This window comes from Alosa pseudoharengus, unplaced genomic scaffold, assembly GCF_046254945.1.
Source record: "Alosa pseudoharengus isolate Yale_2024_CS ecotype anadromous, Long Island Sound unplaced genomic scaffold, YU_APseudo_1.1 YU_APseudo_1.1_scf_6, whole genome shotgun sequence".
In the NCBI taxonomy this organism is placed as follows: Eukaryota; Metazoa; Chordata; class Actinopteri; order Clupeiformes; family Clupeidae; genus Alosa; species Alosa pseudoharengus.
Window position 1 is genome coordinate 29436772 of NW_027468848.1, and position 20746 is coordinate 29457517.

General features: G+C 42.6%; 1 protein-coding gene across 1 annotated transcript in view; it reads left to right on the forward strand.

The window, feature by feature from the left end:
- Positions 1-9499: 9499 nt before the first annotated feature.
- vcana (versican a) overlaps positions 9500-20746 on the forward strand; it is a 45777-nt gene continuing 34530 nt past the window's right edge. Inside the window, exons 1-7 of the mRNA XM_076271357.1 lie at positions 9500-9667; positions 11095-11162; positions 12011-12400; positions 12965-13139; positions 13609-13736; positions 14712-15005; positions 18580-20097. Coding sequence (XP_076127472.1) covers positions 11102-11162; positions 12011-12400; positions 12965-13139; positions 13609-13736; positions 14712-15005; positions 18580-20097 — 2566 coding nt within the window. The 5' untranslated portion in view covers positions 9500-9667; positions 11095-11101. The remainder of the gene's footprint in view (positions 9668-11094; positions 11163-12010; positions 12401-12964; positions 13140-13608; positions 13737-14711; positions 15006-18579; positions 20098-20746) is intronic.

Genomic DNA, 20746 nt, shown 5'->3' on the forward strand with positions numbered 1-20746 from the left:
TATCTGGTGAAACTGTATGTTTTGGCATTTGCAAATGGCTAATCCTGTGCCTCTTTTTTAACCTTTCTCCTCTGATGAGGAGGATTCTTCCTGCCTGTTTAAATGACTTGCTTTCCCTTTCATGAGTTTTAATTGGCTTTGTTGGCCTCCGAGATGTCAAACTCTATTAGCCGTCAGGCTACTGGCTTGCAGCACCCCATGCCTCTCTTCACACTGGGAGGAGGGGAGGTATGTGAGTAAAGCAGCGGGCTGGCCATTATAAAATGGCTATGTGGATTTCAGAGCAATGCGTACGTGGCGATGAACCTTCCTGTTGGTATTCTTTGAACTGCTCCTCACAGCCACCCTGCATCAACCCCCTGCAGAAACATGTGATACACAGCCGCTACATCAGGTAGGCTATTTCCTTCCCAGAGGAATCTTCCACACATGGTTATTAAAAAGTGCATCCTCACCAGGTTACCAATGGAAAAGGTTAGTATTAATATCTCGCAAACAAGGGCGTAGGTTTGGTCTAAGCTTTGGTGGGGACACTCCCCACTAACCCCCCCCCCCCCCCCCCGGAAAATAAGGAAAAGCCACTCAACTCTTTCACCAGCCACTATAGACATATAAAATGATTAAAATGTTGGTAACACTTTACTTGATGGGTGAGTTCATAACACATTCATAGCAGCTGTCATAAACTGCACATAAAGCATTCATGACTGTTTCATGAGACATGACTCAACATTCGTACCAAACCTTTCATGAATATGGAAGACAGAACGACGACAACTTGTCAAAATAAAAGTCCAACAATCGCAAAGCAGCATTGCCGTTTTTGTTCCAAACCTCTTACCTGATCACGTCACATCTGAGATCTGAGTCAATGGGCTACTCCAGTGCCACAGTGACAGAACATGGTCAATCAAATCATTTTTGTTTCATAAAAATGTATTTGTTTTATGATGTAACCTTTGCAGATTATTTCTCATCTTTTGCTACTGGGAATGTCCAACCGTTCCAGGTTACACAAAACAAGGGTCAGCTGAATGTAGGCTAGTTTACCTCCCAGTGTTAAACTCAGTGATTAAGAATACTTCACAACTTGTATAGTAAAGTGACATTCGATGTAGACTTCATAAGATATTCATGAAATATTTACAAAAGCTGGAGAGAAAAACGGCAATGCTGCTTTGCGATTCAACAAAGAATGGGGGTAGAGGAGCGCTTCTTGGACTCTAAAGCATGGGCGGATTATGAACTTTCAGGCCCCTGGGCCCAGATGTATTAAGGGCCCCCCACTAATTGTTGCTTAAGTGGGAGGGGGGGGGGGGGGGGGTTGGGGGTCCTCCCCCAGAACATTTTTAATTTGTTTAATGTGATTTCCTGTATTCTGGTGCATTTTGGGGATGGACAATACTAAATTCAATCAGATTCATAGCCTACATCCTGATTTGTTGATATTGAGGCAATGATTCCATGCAAAGGCTTGGGCTTCAGGGCCCCCTGACCTCTTGGGCCCCTGGGCCTGGTAGGCCCGTGCAGTAATCCATCCCTGCTCTAAAGTTTGGTTAAGTCAGAGGTGCTCTTTGGATGGGAAACTAAATGCCAAGAATCAAGAAACTCCAAGGCACTCTCTATTGAAAAAGTTAAAAAGCCTTTATTATCATGGCTTGGTCAAGTTAACCTTCTAAAAAACTCCAACGCGTTTCGGCTACATGCATGCATATTTTTCTATTTGGTCTGTTATGAAATCATGCATTGACCCATTTAAGCACAGCTCAGTTTTAAGAAACTTAAACAAATGCATGCTTAGCATTTTGTGAAAGGAAATCATTAAGGCTACATTGACAAACTCTTAACCGTGAGCTGCCTGTATATTCCCTGATTCTAATATTTACAGATATCTAGGTGATGTAAGCATAGCTCAGTTTTAAGAAATGCTTAAAGCCGAAAGATGTTGAATTTTGCTACAATTTATTTCAAAACCGGATTACTCTGGAACAGCTAACTATACACGGGAATGCATTACACCTTTGTGTTCGGTAAGGTCTGCTGTTTATATATGGTTTGTCATGTGTTGCGTGAAGAGTGTGTAGGCCTACCTACGATATTCCACCGAGAGGAATGGATGTGGAGATGGGCGCAGATAATAATTATTAAATCTCTTGAAGTTATTTTTCTCGCGAACTGTTTATCACAGCAAATAGTGGCTATAGCACCGTTTAAAAGCTGAGAAAAGGCTCTTTCATGTGACACATGTGTGATGAGTGGACGCACTTTATATGCCTTGTAGTGAAGTGAAGCTGAAGCGCTATGCCATGTTCACTGGTAGTTATTATAGGTATCTTCAAATCAGCGCGATTTACCCTTATAGGCTACTGCACATTACAAGATCTGTACGAGATGATCTGCAGCACTGAAGTGAGAAATTTAACTCTTTGTGTAGCGCATGTGAGCACTTTCCCCCCCATTTCAACCTGAATATTGGTGGGGACATTTCAGTCGTACTTTTACATTGGTGTAGACACGTCCTTCGGTCCCCACGCAAATCTACGCCCCTGCTCGCAAAGCACAAAACACCCTCTCTGGAAATATCACATGTTCTGATCTGCATTATTCTGCCTAAGTGGCTTCATTTTGGCAATCATCGCTCTAATGCACAACATTAACAGAGATCATTTAGATAACAGTAGATAGACTTTTAGATAGTAGATAGAATTAAGAAACAGAGCCTCTAAAACATAAAAGCTCAAGGTCTTAGAAAATTTGATATCCAAATTCATTGGGAAGAAAGCACAAAAGTCATGTAAAATAAAATTGGACTCACTACGCAAAACTCATGAGTATCCTCTCGGCTTAAATATCTCAGGAAATGGGCCAAATGACCAAGACAGAACTGAATTAGTACTGTACTAAATGTTATGCCGCTCCAAAAGGCTCCTTTCAGCCCAATCATGTAAAGGCGGAATCTGGGGATAACCTACAAATTCGACACGTGACTCCAGGAGTGTATTAGTGCCTCTGTGGGAGAGCTCTTGGTCTAGTGGGGTTAAGGTTTAATGCCGAGACTATGAGGTCTGATAAACGCACCTTTTATATTTCACACAGACAGTCTCAATTGGCAGCTCAGCTGGGGTCAAGGAACTGCCTTTTTATTGATGTATTAGAGCCCCATGTTAAAACTTGACTTAATGGTCTTACTTCAAAAGGATGAAAAAGCCTTCACTGCAGTGCACAACCAGGATGGTGATGATCTAGTTTCTGAATCCTTGCCCAATCCTGTAAAGAAAAACCTAACGAGAGCATAAGAAGGGGGGTGGGATGGGGGTAATTCTGTCAATGTGTGAGTGTGAGAGAGACAAAGGCAGCAATATAGATAGGTGTCAAAAGAGACAGATTAAGAGTGTATATTGAGATGCAGTATTAAGACTTCCCCTGCCTCTTTTTTTTGTTGTTCTCATGACATGCTCTTCTGAGCTCTCGTTCTTACAGAGTTTTTGGTAGGCTTAGCTCTTCTGTATGTCTATATCATCACAGGCCTCCCCTAAACAGCTACAAAATGCTGTATTGGAATGAGGGACATGAAGGCAGATAACACACTGAATATAGACCATAGACATGCTACAGAGTTCCTGCATTGTATTTGTGAGTGCAGATTCACAACAGAATAGACTGGGAGCCAATCAGAACTGGGGTGAGAGGACAGTGATTTGACTACTCAGAATAGTCACAGGATGCAATGTTTTTCCTCAGCTTCTCTCTCTCTCTCTCTCTTTCTTTATGGGAGAAGACAAATGAGAGGGTGCCTCAGAGAGACTGGAGACATTTTTGAATTATGCATCCAATTCCCCAGATGACAGAGCACACATGCAGAATACCACAATCAGACTGTAAATCAACATCCATTTTCATATGGAGAATTGTTCATGACTGCCTATGACGTGCTGATGTCGCCATCAATGTTTATTAGTGTGTGATGAGGAGTGCCCCTCCCTTTGGTGAGACTCTGGTGTCTCTCATGGAATGTATAGAGGGACAGCAGGGAGTCCAACAAAGTCAGTCATCGAACATGAGAGAAAAGTTCTATAGTAACAGAGTAAGATACTAAATGAAAGATGTGTGAAGTGATGGCTAGAAAACCAAATGTACAATATCAAGGGGAGTGTCAGATATCAGTGGATTATTAAATGATACAGTACTGACAGTACTCAATGACTTCGAGAAACAGAGATCTATGTGAAAAATCACTGGAATTCTCCTTTAAGGTTATTTTGTTTATTGGGTGGACGTTAACGTGAGAGATGCAGTACAGTACTTGTTTGGGCTGATGTAACATTATTCTGTTTATGGTGACAAATGTCACTACATTACAGGACAAGGTAAGCTTTTGTATAAAGCACATTTCATGCATGGAGGCAATTTGATGTACACTATAGAAATTAAAAACAAATTTAGAATGGTAACATGGCAAAGCATAGCCTACAAATCTAGACGCACCCTAGTGGCAGCTAATTTAATTTGCTGCCTGGGCTAGTCTAGCAACTCAACGTTGGCTTGCAAGCTGGAAAAATTAAACTTCGATAGGGCCAATCACATCGTATAGAGTCGTTAGATGGGCTTAACATAATGATTGATGGCAGAGTTGAAACGGTTCGGTGTGAATTCCCTGCTACTTGAAAACAAACAACAAGATGATGGATGTTGCTGTTGGCGAACAACGTGACACGAGTTAAGCTTTTTTTAAGTTGGCAAAAGTTTGAACTAGCCAACTAACTCCGCTGGAGGGAAAACGCATGGGACTCATGAGTTGTAGCGCTATCCTATTTCGTGCAGAGGGAATTTGAAAGACAACCAATTACCCCGCCCCTCGGACTGAGTACTGTGAATGGTGAGTCCCCAGACACTACATTTTAATGTGGGTCTGGCTCGTCAGGCTAGGCAAAGCAGGTAAGAATATGTCAAACACTGTATATAGAACCAAATATAATAGTCTTCTCTTCTGTACATTACACTGGCTTCCAGTAAGTCATGAGCGATTTCCTGTGATGTCACAGTTGTTTATGTCTATGTTTATATAGAAATGTCAAAACAATGTTCACCCAAACAAAACACACCAGAGATCACCCCTCCCTTCAGTATTCCCAGAGAAACTCCACACAGGGTTTCGTTTTTGTTTGGGGGAAAGGCTGACCCGACTTTGTTTGTTTCCAGTTTTCAGAGCCTGGGCTGCCTACAGAGACTGTTTTTTAAAAAATGTACTCACAGGATGGGCAGCTAGCGGATCATGAGGAGGTCCTCACTGAATGTGACCAAAAATGTTGTGGGCTTGAAACTGTGTATGATCGCTGACTGCACCTTTAAATGACTGCTGACTGCTCCTTGTTGGTGCCCCCGCCCAATCCCAATCCTCCCCCACCTTTCTTATGCAGCCCTTGCCACTTAATCTACTAAACCCCTTCTACTGCACTTTTTACCCCCCCCCCCCCCCATAAATGCACAAATAGGCTGACACCAGACATCATTTCACTGCATTTCTTACTTCCAGTAACTATATGCATGTGACAATAAACTTCCTTGTATCCTTGTATCCTAAATGGGACGAAATGGGACCAAATTACCTCTCAGATATGTTTTATCTTTTGAGGTTTATCTCTAACACTCTAAGACAATTCTGCCCTGATCAATCTGCCCTCCTCTCTTTTACCGTTGTATGCACACAGGTATGTGGTAATGCTGATGTTTGTATGCCATAGTGTCTATTTCTTTTTTCCTTCAAACTAAAATACTTGTCTGAATGGGATTCAAATTGGCTTCAACGTTTTCTAATTTCATGTTTACTTACACCTTAAATATATTAAGGCTAATGTATAATGCTTCATGCGCCATGACCTTCCACTTGCCATCCTCAATCAAGGTCACAGCTCTTATCTGTCTTTTATTGCCCCAGGGTCTTATATCAGTGGTGAGCTAGGCAGATCATATCTTATTCCATTTGCATGACTTGTTATCACATTTGATTATATTAGAGAAGAAATAGTGAATTGTGTTTCCCCAGTTGTGTCCTATTTTCTTGCAGTGGCTGAATAAGGGGGAAATCAGTACCCATAAATCACCAGCAGTCCAATCCCAAACCCTCTCAGATATGGCCCGCTCTTGCTCTTACACTGTCACACAATTTTCATTTCATTTTGGACATAGACCCCTATCAAAACAAGGTCCCAAGATAATCTTGACAAATCTGAGATACAGGATTTGGTGTAAGAAGTATTTGAAATGCTCTGAAAATCCAAATATTATTCATTACCATTATTATTACTAATTAGGTCATTAGGTTATCACTAATTAAGTCTTCAACATATTTTTGAACATGCACGCCTGGAATAAGCTGCTTTCTCATTGTGCAATTGTGCTCAGTATAGTAGGCCTATAGTTAGTTTAAAATGTACAAGCATTTTTGCAGAATTTATAAAGTATCTCCAAAATTGTGTTCCGGATCCTGTTTAAACAATTCAGATCATTTGCATATGACTATTCTGAAGATGTCCTGAGTCACCACACAGGCAAGTTCTTCAATATCTGCCTGAACATGTCCACGAACCTGTTACAGGTGTTTGCCATATGTTTGCTTACAGTAGGCATGATACTCATTTTGCATTTTGACAGTATTTCATTTTCTTTTAATATTCTTAAACCAATATGTGAACAATACTTAATATTTCATCCATGCCTTAAGCTGCATTGAAATTTGAAATGTGTGTTTGTGTTTGTGTTTGTGAAAGGCAGCCACTTCCTGAGCAATGTGCAGTCTTATCATTCAGGGGACACCTGGTATGGGTCTTCAAGGCTGCTTTCATTTTTGGCCCCTATTAATTATTTTTATGTTCTTCAGAGAAGGAGGAAATGAGTTATAATGAGTGTATGCTAATGACATACCTACTCAGGACAGGTAAAAATGTGACTCTGACTTTGGCCATTTGTATATACTGCATGTTCCAGTTTATACTTAAAAGTCAACCATTCACCCGTGGTTTGCAGGAATAATGCAACCTTATGAAATTCAGTATAGTGCAATGGTTCAAATATCTAACTACATTTTACAGCAAATCCCACAAACTGCAGAATTACTTACTATAATGTGGTTACCCATTCACTACCAACTAAATGAACCTGACTGTTCCATGAATGTTCTCACACTGCACTGAAAGGCTTTGGTAGGTTTAAGGAAGCCACAGATTGTTTTGCCCCGGGATGACTTTAAGACTGGTTTAATATCTTCACAGAGAAAATATGTTAGGCCTGCAGTCAAATCCCTGAAAACCCTGGATTCAGTTGGGGGTGGTCAAAATTATGATCCATGACTTCAGGGGATAATGGTTAAGAGTGGGGTCAGATTAGTGGATGGCAAGACCACTTTCCCACATTTTCTGGTTATTGCATCTGGACCCACTTCAGAGTTATAGAAAGACATTGTTTTTGTGTCATTAAGACGGTGCTTAACAATAATGTTCTGGCAGACAACTGCCCTGTGTAATATAGCAGAGAATAAAGCTATCATAATTGACCTTTCACCCTCTTGTAGAGTTTTGAATGAGTTCTTTATTAGAATTCAATTTTAGTGGTTTCTTTTAGTGTCTATACCTTTAAAGTTGGGTCATTTCGTCAAGAAGAGGCATGTTGCAGCAATAAATAAACCATACTATGCTAGCCCTTACATAGCAAAAGAATAGTCCTGCTGTGATACTCACACCAACCGAATACACACCAACAGGTTTTGGATGAAACACTTTAGAAAGCCACCTTCATGTAGGGTTAAGGTTGCAAAGTGAAGCATTCCGGCAGTCCGGCAGTACAGCCACAATAAAGCCATAAACATTCACTAATTAGCTACATAATTAGTTCAGTGATAAAGTCTATGCCCGGTTTACAATAGTCCCTAAAGGCTATTGTTGAGCTGTCTCTGCATGTTTGAAGAAGTGGTCACAATCTTGTGGACAACAGTGCAGTCACCTCTCACAGGTGAATGGGGCCACAAACAGTGACTAATTCTCATTTTTGACAAGCAGAAACACAACTGGCTAATCAGATTGATATAAATGTGTTATACAAGGACAGGATGTCACATCAGATATTCTAGTGTCCTGTTAGCTATGGTTGAATACTTTCTTTACAATATGGCCTTTATCAGACACCGAATCTGTCTGAAGACAGGCTGAGGGTAACAACTGTCATTTCCATAGGAAGGAAAGTGTACTATTGCTGTAGCAGGTCTTGGCATGTCTGAGGGATGTAGGGGGGATGTGGTGGGGCAAAGTGACAGTATGGCCACAGAGATAGTTCAGCCCCTTCTGTTGCCTATGTGCACAGGGAACCCTGTGCTGAGGTTGCCCATGTATATATTTACTGAATGTATGAGGAATAAAATACTGACTACCCGGGAAGTAGACAAGCTATAGACCCACAGATAAGAGAGCCCTTTCATACATCAAGTATTTATGATGAAATGTGATTCCCAATGATTTCGTTTTAAATGTCATCACTCATTTATTTATCATAATATCACAAATCAGTATGCAAATAGGTCAATTGCCAATGCATTGTGATTCTTTATACAGTATATTTAACTTTATTTGCTAAAATCATGTTTTTTATACAACCAATACAGTTTCATATTTCTATACAAGTTGTCTTTACTGTCTATGAATGTATTTCGGTTTGGAAAAGGATTATAAAGTTACCTGGGTGACTTCATTGATAACTAATGGAGAGGACCTCCCCGTCAATGTTAACTATCTACGACCCGGCCTCTCCCCCGTGTGGAAGAACCTGTGAAGTAGTTTGATGATAGCAACTTTTTGATAGCGCTACAGAGTGCTATCAAGGCTACAGAGATGAGATAACATGGCGAGTCTTGGCGACATAACTATATGTAACACTGTATATAACTATAGGTAAACTACTGTCAGTTGCATTCTTGCTAATAATGAGTGTAACGTATCTGTCAGCATCTATAAAAATAAGTTTTAATGACAGATGGCATTATGGAATGTATATGTTTGTGTCATAGCAAGGCATTGCTTTAATGGTAGCATCATCTGTATAGATTGATGTCCGATATCTGAAAACCCCAATAATTAAACATTTTACCCCATAATGAACAAATAGCCTAGAAAAAGTATATCTCCCCAAATCCTTCAACAACACATCCAAGATAATTATCTATTTGTGCTAGAAAACTTTCGAACATGTTTTAACATACATTTGTGCTTTTCCCATTTCCAGATAGTCTTAAAGATCGAAAGTCGTCTCTAAATGAAGCGCCCCACCTGTGACGCGTGTCCTACCCTATTTCTCTGGCTGGTGTCCACTCACTTTTCGGGTGGACAGCGTGTGCCCCTCCTATCCTGACGAAATCGTGGGTGTATCGTCAATGCCAGATTTCATCTTGGAGTCAGCCTACTCATCTTAGTCTTCTTGCCTGGAGCATCACAAGTAACGCACCGGCGCAGGGACCCATACCGCAGGAGCAGCAGGCACAAGGGACACAGGCGCAGACGGGAACTGAGAACTAACCGGCTGACAGGGAACTCTTTCAAATATCACCTCATTCTTTATAGTGGAATGTACTGGATTTAAAGGATCAACTCATATCAATTTATGTGGAATTACAATCATAGTTCAGGTATTGTTTTTGTGTGTTATTATGATCAATTAATTATATTACAATTATTGTTAGTCAACTGTATGAACAGGGTTGATGATGTTTGTTCATTATCAAATAGGCAATTGCTTGTTCATTATCATAGCCTATCACATAGCTATGATATATTAAAACATGCTGATGGTAGCCTATTGCGAATTTAGGTCTATAAGCTCTCCAGTTGATATTTGCATAATGGAACTCCAATAATGTCATGGAAGTCATAGCAAAGTCTGATCCAGGCTATTTCAAAGAAAGTGTAGATTGTTTCGAAATGTGCCTCTGCACAATCGATGGAGATGATGGATGGATGAATTATCGCACTGCACTGCGAGGAGGATACTGGGTAACGTCTGGCATACTTTTTAGTTATTCAGACAGACTGATGGGATTCACAACTTTTCCAATTTAGGCACAGGATGACATTCAGACATCATTGTTTAGTTAATTGTCGTTAAATCTACGTGGTTTAATGTCCTTCAGCCAAGCACATTAGTTGTTCACTTTTCACTCAGGAGTGTCGCTTGACATCACGAGACAATGCATATTAATAATTTATAGACTAACTAATACTAAGTTGGCTAAGACACACTTTAAAATGGAAATGAAAATACTTGCCGAAGTCGTGTTGAATTCTCTGGGCTCTGATGACTCCATAACAACCTTAAAAATAGTCTAATCAAGAAGATATAATAATAATAAAAAATATATATTTAGTACGAGGCTACATTGCCTACAAAGTGATTATTAGCATACCTGGTGAATGCGACTCTTAGGCTATTAATGCCTTGAAAGGACCAGGTTAACTCTAAAGGGTTGGAGAGGCTACGGTACTTAGCTTATGGAAATACTGCCTCCACGAAAGGTTATGAGGTGAATATACAGTGTCCTTAATATCCTACTTGCATACTCGCTGTTCAGTAGCAGCCTAACCTAGAGTAAATCTGTGGGTAAGAATAGGCTAGGCTATTTAGTCACATTGATGTTCACCATGTTTTAAATCAGTCCTAGTTTGAATGAAATGTGCTGGTTTGCATCTGTGTTTGCTTACCTACCGCACTATTTTGACAAGTTTCACCCTGTCGCTTGCGCTGATGTCCACACCACCTCACCATCCACACATTTGTGACTTGTCCCCACGGGAGGTTACAACAACTGAATATTCGGTTACACCACCCAGGTTCTCGGAGGAAGTGTCGTGTCGGACAAATTGCCTCTAGACCACCAAGGCGATAGCCCACCGCGCTGCCAGAACAACCAGGCCTGTACGTGCGTGGAGATAAGGGTGGGCAGTGGTGGAAGATGTCATGCAGATCCACGGGCGTTCAAGTGGGCCGCACATTTTTGTGATGTAGTTTGTTGCTTTTGTCAAGTGTCTTGTTGTAAACAAGGGTTTGTTTGTTTTCTAGATCAAAGATGTTATTGAATATAAAACATATCCTGTGGTTATTCTGCGTGTGTCACACAACAATTCTCGGTAAGTCCATCTTTATATTCATTATTTTCTGAAACGTTGGTGGATTTAGATATGTGATTTGATCTTCTTGCTGGCTGCCATGGTCATGGATGTAAATCAGACTGATGTAAAGATTGAGGGGGTCTGGGGAGAGGGGTGGCATGAGAGACTTGCGCTGTGTAGTAGGCCTATGTCATTTTTACACGATCAGAAGGGCTTGTTGGTGAGTGGTGTAATGTGTTGTTATGCTGTCTATAACTATACTATATCAAACCCTTCTCTACTTGTGGTCTTGATGGCTTGATGATGACACTAAGCTAGTCGTGGGAGCTTTCCCAGACCCAACCACAGACCATTCAATTAGGTACGGCTTACTGTCTGGGCAAAACAGATGGTCCCTGCCTAAGTTCAAGAGCTACCTTTGCTGCTCCATATTGCCCCAGGGTCTTTCCCACCTGTCCAAAGCATTCCTCACCCCGTTTGGCTGTCTAGTCATTCTATCTTGTCTTGCTGTTTCACTCTGGGCAAAGCAGTGATTGAATTTAGGATTTTTCTGGGGTTAAAACAGTCACTGACAAGACATTGAGGCCAACACTTGTAGTATTTTACACAGGCAATCTGCCAGTTTGAGTGATGCAGTGAATGCAATATTGTCCAGCCACAGAGAGTGACATACTGATAAATTTTGTCACCCAAAATGTGGACAAAGATGAATGAAGACAATGCAATTATACATCACCTATTTTTTATACTAATACACTACCACTACATGGCAAAAAAGTCTACTGGATAGCTGACATGTTGTCTGCTTGTTCACATAGATTTTTGGAAGGGCATTCTGTCATGGTAAATATGTGTCCTGCTTTCAGCCTCAGCAAGTCTCGTGGTTATGAGGCCTGTGAGTGGCTCGCTCTCAGGCCGGGTCTCCCTGCCGTGCCACTTCTCCACCGCACCCACCGGTGCGCCCGCCATCACCGACAGCAAAGCCAGCCCTGCCGCCGGCGACAAGGACTACCTGCGCATCAAGTGGACCAAGGTGCAGGGCAACAGCGAGACGGTCGTTCTGGTGGCCCAGAACGGTGTCATCAAGATCGGCCGGGGCTACCGGGGTCGTGTGTCGGTGCAGAGCCACCCCGAGGATGTGGGCGATGCCTCATTGGTCGTTTCCAAGCTGCGTGCCAGTGATGCCGGAACGTACCGCTGTGAGGTCATGTACGGCATTGAGGACACCCAGGACATGGTCTCTTTGAATGTCGATGGTGAGTTCTGGTTTGATTGTGAATCTCTTTCTGTCTTTCTTATTCATGGATGAGTTCACAAGGCTGCAGTATCACTGGCTGTTTGGGTGGTGTTACTGTAACAGCACTCCAAGGCCCACTGACATTCAAACAAGCATTAAGGAACATACATTTAGTTTTATGTTGTTTCTTGTTAACCTGAAATGGCTGATCAGTTGCAATTCCTGTCTTATAAGTTGAGTTGATGATAAATAGCAAAACTACAAAGTTGTTATGCTGGGATGTGTGTGTGTGTGTGTGTGTGTGTGTGTGTGGTTAGCCATAAGTTGCATACTTTTTTACCTGTCCACAATATAGCATTTGCTTAGTCCAAACCATAAACCATAAGGGAATATTACATACTGTAGATGGACATGCCTGGACCAGGTAACTACTGGACCAGATAGAGATGATATTTAACTGGTTATCTGGAAGACAATTTTGTGCTCGACATGACAATAAATTCTATTCTATTCTATTCTATTCTATTCTATTCTATTCTGTTCTATTCTGTTCTATCCTATCTGTGATTTACCTCACCCACAGGTGTTGTGTTCCATTATCGAGCAAAAACGAGCAGGTACACCCTCACTTATGACAAGGCAGTTCAAGCCTGCACGGACATAGGGGCTTCCATCGCCACGCCTGACCAACTGAAATCAGCATTTGAGGATGGGTTTGACCACTGTGATGCTGGTTGGATCGCCGATCAAACAGTAAGGTGAGAACCTAAAACCTACCAGAAACAGTAACTATTCTAAGAGGTTTGCTTATCCCTATTTTACTGTTCTCAAGATTGGATTTGATTCATATGCGGAAACTACGGGCAGCCGTGGCCTACTGGTTAGCACTTCAGACCTGTAACCGGAGGGTTGCCGGTTCGAACCCCGACCAGTAGGCACGGCTGAAGTGCCCTTGAGCAAGGCACCTAACCCCTCACTGCTCCCCAAGCGCCGCTGTTGATGCAGACAGCTCACTGCGCCGGGATTAGTGTGTGCTTCACCTCACTATGTGTACACTGTGTGCTGTGTGTGTTTCACTAATTTACGGATTGGGATAAATGCAGAGACCAAATTTCCCTCACAGGATCAAAAGAGTATATATACTACTTATACATACAGTAGTATCATATGGTAGACTTTGAGCTGTCTTTATATATATCTTGATACATTGTGCTGTGTCTTCTCCAGATACCCTATCATCCAACCAAGGGCCGGCTGCTATGGAAATCTCAAATCCAAACCCGGCGTTAGGTCATATGGTTTGAGAAAGCCAACTGAGACCTATGATGTGTACTGCTTTGTGGACAAACTAGATGGTAAGAATAAGAAAGTTCCTCAAACAAATATACATTCATACATAGTGTTTGAACGTGTATGCAGTTACATGAAAGAAACATAATTACAATTCTGTGGTGTGAGCCTTTGTGGTTTAGACTTAGACAAGGGGCATGCTGACACTATTTCAACATAGGCAGGGATCCTCATTTGACGTTCCAGAGTTTGCGATAGCAAAACCAGAAAATATGTGATAATTGATGTCACTAATACTTCTGGCACAATGAAGTGGAAGCTTGGGAGCATCCAAAGTGTAGACATTCATTTTGTTTCCTTTGCATTCGTTGCTGAAACAATTATTGCATGATGACATGATTGGTATGTCCCACAGTTCTGGCGTCAAGGCTTTATTTCTCCATGCCTCATTGAGTCCCTGTAACAGAAACTCCTGTCATGCATATTCTGACATAAATACAAGAGACTGGAGATATGAGATATAAGGCATCTTCATAATTCAACTGTTAACTGTCTCACATGTGGCACTCTTTCACGTGTAGGACTGACTATGATTTGGATGAAATACAATTTTTTTAGAGTGGTTTTGAAAAATCCGCGTCACAGAACTGAATCAATGGGGGGAACCAAAAACCTTCAAATGTCACGCCCAAGTCTACACAAAACATATGTTGCTCTTCCTTTTTACACATAATATGTGATTCAGTAGGAGAGGGAGAGAATAGCATTTGATTAAGTGATTAAGAGTTAAAAAGCTTTGAGGGACTATTTCAAATCCATAGAGACTCATATTAAGGCACATATCGAGACAGGATTTCCATGCCTCAATGAAAGCTCACCCTTTAGTCTAGCAAGTAGGGTAATTAAATCATGTTCTCACCCAGCATCTTACAAAGCAAGCATTCATAACAGACGTCTTTTTTTTCAGTAAAAGCTGATGATTCAAGAGCTGACACCCATCCAATTAGCTGACCAGATGCATGCTTGTTTGTGCTATCCAGGTGACGTCTTCTACGCACCCACCACCACCAAAATGACCTTCGAAGAGGCCCAGGAGGAGTGCAAGAAGCGAGACGCTGTCCTGGCCTCTCCAGGACACCTGCACGCTGCGTGGAGGAGGGGGCTGGACAGGTGTGACTATGGATGGCTGTCCGACGGGAGTGCTCGCCATCCGGTGGCCAGGCCCAGGGTACAGTGCGGCGGCGGCCTGCTTGGTGTCCGCACCATGTACCGCTTCCGCAACCAGACGGGCTTCCCAAAGCCCACTCTGAAGCTTGGAGCGTACTGCTTCAAAGGTAGAGTCACGTGTAAACTTTTGTGTAACTTTGGTGCACTTCTCCCAGACCACAGTGGCTGTGCTCCCAGGCCCCCCTTATAAACATCAACCTCCCTACCCCCTCTCCCGCCCCATTTGTATAACCTCATTGCTCTCTGTAAGCTTCATCCAGACACATCAACATCAAACAACTGAACAGGCCTACCAATACAAACATATCCTTTATATGGTGAGATGACCACTGGCTTCAACAATGCCCTTAGCTTTAATCACTTTGCCACTATTTGTGTGTCCCCTTCTTGTGGAGTCTTTGTTATATTTGGTGCTGATTTTACTGTAAGAGTTCACATGAGTTGAGCTCACATGAGCTGGGCATGGAAACTTTTACACGGGTCTTGTTGCACAGTGTGCTAATTCTCCAGTGATTCCTTGACCTCACTTTCATTTCAGTTCAGCTTGGTTCACACCCATTTCCTTAGCAGCCAAATTGGGCTGGCAAACAGTAAAACTAAACTCTATTAAACAAAACTGAGTGTTATTTCAACTCTTCTCAACATCAGAGGTTTAAATTCAATTGTGATCAAACTATATTTGAGAGTCTAGCCTGACATTTTTTTGTCAAATGTGACAACACATTTAGCAATGTGTGTTTTTCTTTTTTTTTTAAATAAAATCAGTATCCATAGTCACCAATGACCTCATCATAGTTACAAGACAGGACCCAAATTTTACACCCTGCTACCATGAAAAGAAGGCCTTGTGAGTTCACCAACTACGTACAGTACATCAGCTAACATGAGTAAGCCATTGCAAATATTAGCCACTTAATGTGCGTAAGTTAAGATAACTGCAGTAATACGTCGATGTGCAGTGTTACAGAATTGTTCCCGAATGTGTTGGCCCCTCACTTAGTCGTGTTTTCGGGGGAAGTGCTGAGGTAGCAACCCCTCCAACCCTGTTCCCCTCATCACATCACATCACCTTCAGTTTCCGCTTGTGGTGTCCTCCCTTTCTGTCACTATCACTCAGAGTTAATCAGAGCAGACGCTCAGATAATGGGTGAGCGAGCTTCTGCCAGAGCCCTAAAACCAACGAGCTCTGATGACCTCTGACCCGGCCCAACAGCCTATCTTTTCACCCGAAGCTCTTTCAGATAACCTGTCTCTTGCAGGGCCCTAGGCTTCGGCTCAAAACGAGTGCTAAGCTAACCACTTCTGTGATAAATCTTGCCCCGAGCGGTCAAACATACAAACTAGGTGACCCTTCCAGTTTATTTGGTCTATTTTAGGGGTCTGTCAGACCTCTACACTCTGCGTTTCCTTAAGTACCTTTCAAGTAGCCGTGTTTGTGCTGTTGGAGTATTTCCCACTTAATTCTTATCAGTGAGGCAGATAGTGAACAAGCCATTGGCAGAAAGTGAAGGGACAGTGCTTTTGTTTTGAAAGTGGATGATACAATAAAGCTCTGCTTTGTGCCACAAACAACCACAAAACACATCAGTGCAACAACACATCTTTCTCTCAGACTGGATGAAGGAGGAAAGTTGGGGAGGGGGGCTCTTTTCTGGACAGAGGAAAAAAGTATGTCACACCTTGCATCAGATATAGCTGGGGAGGGAGGGCAACAGAGCCATGTGCATAATACAGAACAGCTGGACCACTGCTTCACAATGTCGTGCCGCGCCAGACTGAGGAGAGGCTCTTTAAGTTGTCACACACACACACACACACACAAACACACACACACACACAAACACACACATACACACACACACACACACACACACACACACACACACACACACACACACACAAACACACACACACACACACACACACACACACACACACACACACACACACACATACACACACACACACACACACACACAAACACACACACACACACACACACACACACACACACAAACACACACACACACACCAAAGGATGTTTATTTCTCAGCATGTGTGTGCTGTGTGTGTGTGTGTGTGTGTGTATGTGTGTGTGTGTGTGTGTGTGTGTGTGTGTGTGTGTGTGTGTGTGTATTTGACTAGTCTCAGTTGGGTGGAGCACAGTGGACTCTCTAAATCGTCTCCCTCCCTCCCATGTGTTTGCATGGGTTTCTCTTTGGGTAACTGTGTGTGCATTGATGTGTTATTTGAATTAGAGCAAGGACAATATCAAAATTGCCTAAGGATAGAGGCAATAATTTCCTAAGGGCAATGTATTTGCTACACAATTTTAACTTTCTTTAACTTTTGTTTTGAATAAAGTAAAATATATAAATAATATATGTACAGACAAGCCTTGTCATGGCATGACATTTTCTGCACTGATGCACTTTAACCTATTTTGTCTAAATATAAAAGAAGTGACTCAACCTTTTTCTTTTTATTTCATTGGACTTACTTTGGTAACTAAACTATTACTCTGACTTACAAGTGAAAGGGCAAAAAGAGTGACGTCACAATGGAGGAACTTCAGCTGACATTTCACAATCAAAACTTGTTAATTCGCTCATTGTCAGACCTTAAAAGTGGTGCCCAGAAACCACAATCCAATGATTTGGTTCCAATAGTCAAAACACTAGTGATATTTCATAATAACTACATAATAATACCATATATCTCCAAGACAGTTGACTTTTTGTTGTACTAAAAAGGATTTATAGTTATAAACATCTGTCAACCAAAAATTTAATATCACGAGTCACTAGGGGATTATGTTTACACAATTGACAGATTTAATTTTCTCTGAATAACATATTCCACTTTGATACACTTAAGTTACTTTAGATTAATGAATTCAATGTACCTGACAGTATTATATCTTTAGTATCAGTAGTATATCTATCTTACAGTTAATATTATTTGAAGTTCACTAGTTCACATTCTGGAATTTGCATAAAGACATCAAAGCATAATAGAAGAGCATGTTTGGCGAAGTCTCTGGCCAGGGTCTTGAAGTGCTTCGCGGAATCGTGCCGGAGTCGACTGCGCAAGCAGGAGTCAGGCAGGATTCCACCATACACCCCTTTATTCTTTAACTATGGAAGACGGGAGGCATAAGGGGAGGTGGTCGGTTGCGAGCAGAGTAACGGCAATGCTGCAACTTCGGCAGGTAGACTGCGAATAAGTAACCTGACTGATTGAAGAAAGAGACGTGGCAAATTCCGTTATTAAGCTTATTTTTTAGCCTGGCTAACGTCAGATCTCATCTCATTGAGATGGGGTCTGGGAACTAGACATTCATTTTGTCGTATTTGAAACGGTTACGAATGCCCAGAGCCATTTATTGGGCGCTACAAATGTCTATCAAATGCGCCTGTACGTAGCTCGTAACAGCTTCAGTGTGTCGTCATTGTCTTGCTGCCCTCCCTCCGTTTTGTGATTGGTTCCTTCGTTGAGGTGAAAACGAAGTCCATAGAATCCAGGCGTCAATAAAATTGTGCGCGTAAGGCAGCATGGGAAAACCCAGGCTACTTATTTTTCTGAATCCATGCTAAACACTTTCTAAACTCCTTGGTGAGGTATGTTAATTTGACAAAATAATTGCTAATATAATTAATCTCTGCTTGTCTGACTCTGCAGGTAGAACAGAGATGAACCACACCACTTTTGTGGATGTAACTGTGATGAGCTCCACTGCTACTCCCACCCTGACTCCAGCCCTCAGCCGAACCACCACAGCTCCTTTTCAGCAGGACCTCATCACTGCCGAGCCTGTCCCAATGGAAGCTGCTGTCACAGTAGATCCCTTGCATGGAGGTATCTTCACAGAGCCTCCTTCCATGTTCTCCACAAGCATGGCACCGCCCACAGTTGAGGAGGTTACGGACAGTGAATTGGAGCTATTGGTGACACCAACGGCTGCAAGCAAACCAGATGACACTGAAGATGGCATTGTGACGACTCCGAGGGTCTTTGACATTACAGACTTTTTGGGGCAGGACTTGATTCAGAGGAAAGCGACCCAAGCACCTCGTGGTGACGTGTTCCCAGCACCAGAACCTGTAGAAGGTGTTGCTTCCTCCCCCTCTCCACTAGAACAGGGGGTGGATATCATGACCACCACCCAGCCTCTGACGGAGTCAGATGAGGGGGTGATTAATGTGGGTACCATTCAGCCTGACATCCTCCTCACCGCCTCCCCGACGGAGCCCAAGTTTGCTGAGGGAAAAACGGAGGAGACCATCCTGACAGGCTTCACCGTGGACATGACATCTGACCTCGAGGGCACCCATCCTGCAGAGGAAGCTGTGACAGCCAGTACGGCAGAAACGGAATCTGCCACAGACGGACTGGACACCACTGCCACCACCATCCAGGAAGTGACGGACACTGAAGAGGAGATTGTCTCTGCCCCCTCAGGGCAGGCGACCTCTTCGGCAGAAGAGTCCACCGCAGGGGAAAGCGATTTGTCTCCCAGCGTCCAACCAGCTACTGAGACCTCTGTTGATACATCACACAAGTCTGACCAGGACCACACAAATGGCACAGAGCAAAGTACTGATGCTCCAGAGTCACCTGCGTCTACGATTCTGCCAGTTCTGGAAACTTCTGCTACAACTGCCTATCCAGACTATGGGCCTGAAACTCCTGATGTCCTCGTTGAGTCAACGCCGCCTCAACAACCTATTTCTGAGACGTCCGAAGAAGCGACGACCACAACAACAGAGTTGCTGGAGCAAACAGACTCGTTCACAACAGCACCGGTCACTGAGCTGTCCACCTTCACCACATTTGTTTGTGACACAGACACACCCAGTTCAACAGCTTCAGCCACAACTGAACCCATACAGGAAACTTCCGTCCCATCACGTGAAGAGGAAAGCAGCACCACTCCCACAGTTGAGGGTGAGACAGAAATAACAAGTACCGTGGCCACAGAAAAATCCGAAACAACGGCTATGGATGCTGACCGATCCACCAAGGGATCAATTTCAGATATAACAGAATCCTCATCAAAGCTAGTGACTGAGGACAAGGAGGCACCTACAGACCTCCCAACACCCTCCATGTCTTCTGTTGTACTTGAGACAACTGTGCCTGTGAAAGAGGATGAACAGGTCATTGTGGATGACTTTGACACTCTGCTGAACGCCTCTGGTAAGTACTTTGTTCATTTTATTACATTCTATAGTTAATGTATATAGGCAATGGAGCAATAGAGGGATAATTAAGAGATAGGGTGTATTCTGGTAGTGTATTTCAGCAAACAAGACATTTAAGGGCTAATTTAGTTGTTTCTAAAGCGGGGATCACATTAGCCAGCGGCAAGTAGCAGTGGCAAGCGTAACGCAACGCTCAGACCATAATAAGTTCTATCTCGTTCCTGTGGTAACATAAACGGTTTGCCTTAACTGACAATTGAATACGCTTGCATTGCGCTCTGAAAGTTAAACCAAGTTCAATGCTCAGCTTGCTTAACGCCAGCGTTGCCACCGTTCCTCTGTAGAACCATAGAGAACAATAGGAAACCTGCCGCTTGCCGCTGGCTAATGTGATCCCCACCTAACAGTTGCAGAGTCTACAGTATATGTGTTCATCCAGCTGTACTCTATATGGCCAGAGTGATCATTGTACACTGTAGGTTTCTGCTGTCCAGGGTGCTGAAGGAGCAGAGTGTCTGCCAGACGTAATGTATAGACTGGGTTGGAAACAGTTGCATACAGTAGTAGGCATAAGAGTAATTTCCTTTATGTATCAGCTCCTTTTTCCCAGGCTGTAAATGATTATTACTATGCATAGACATTAC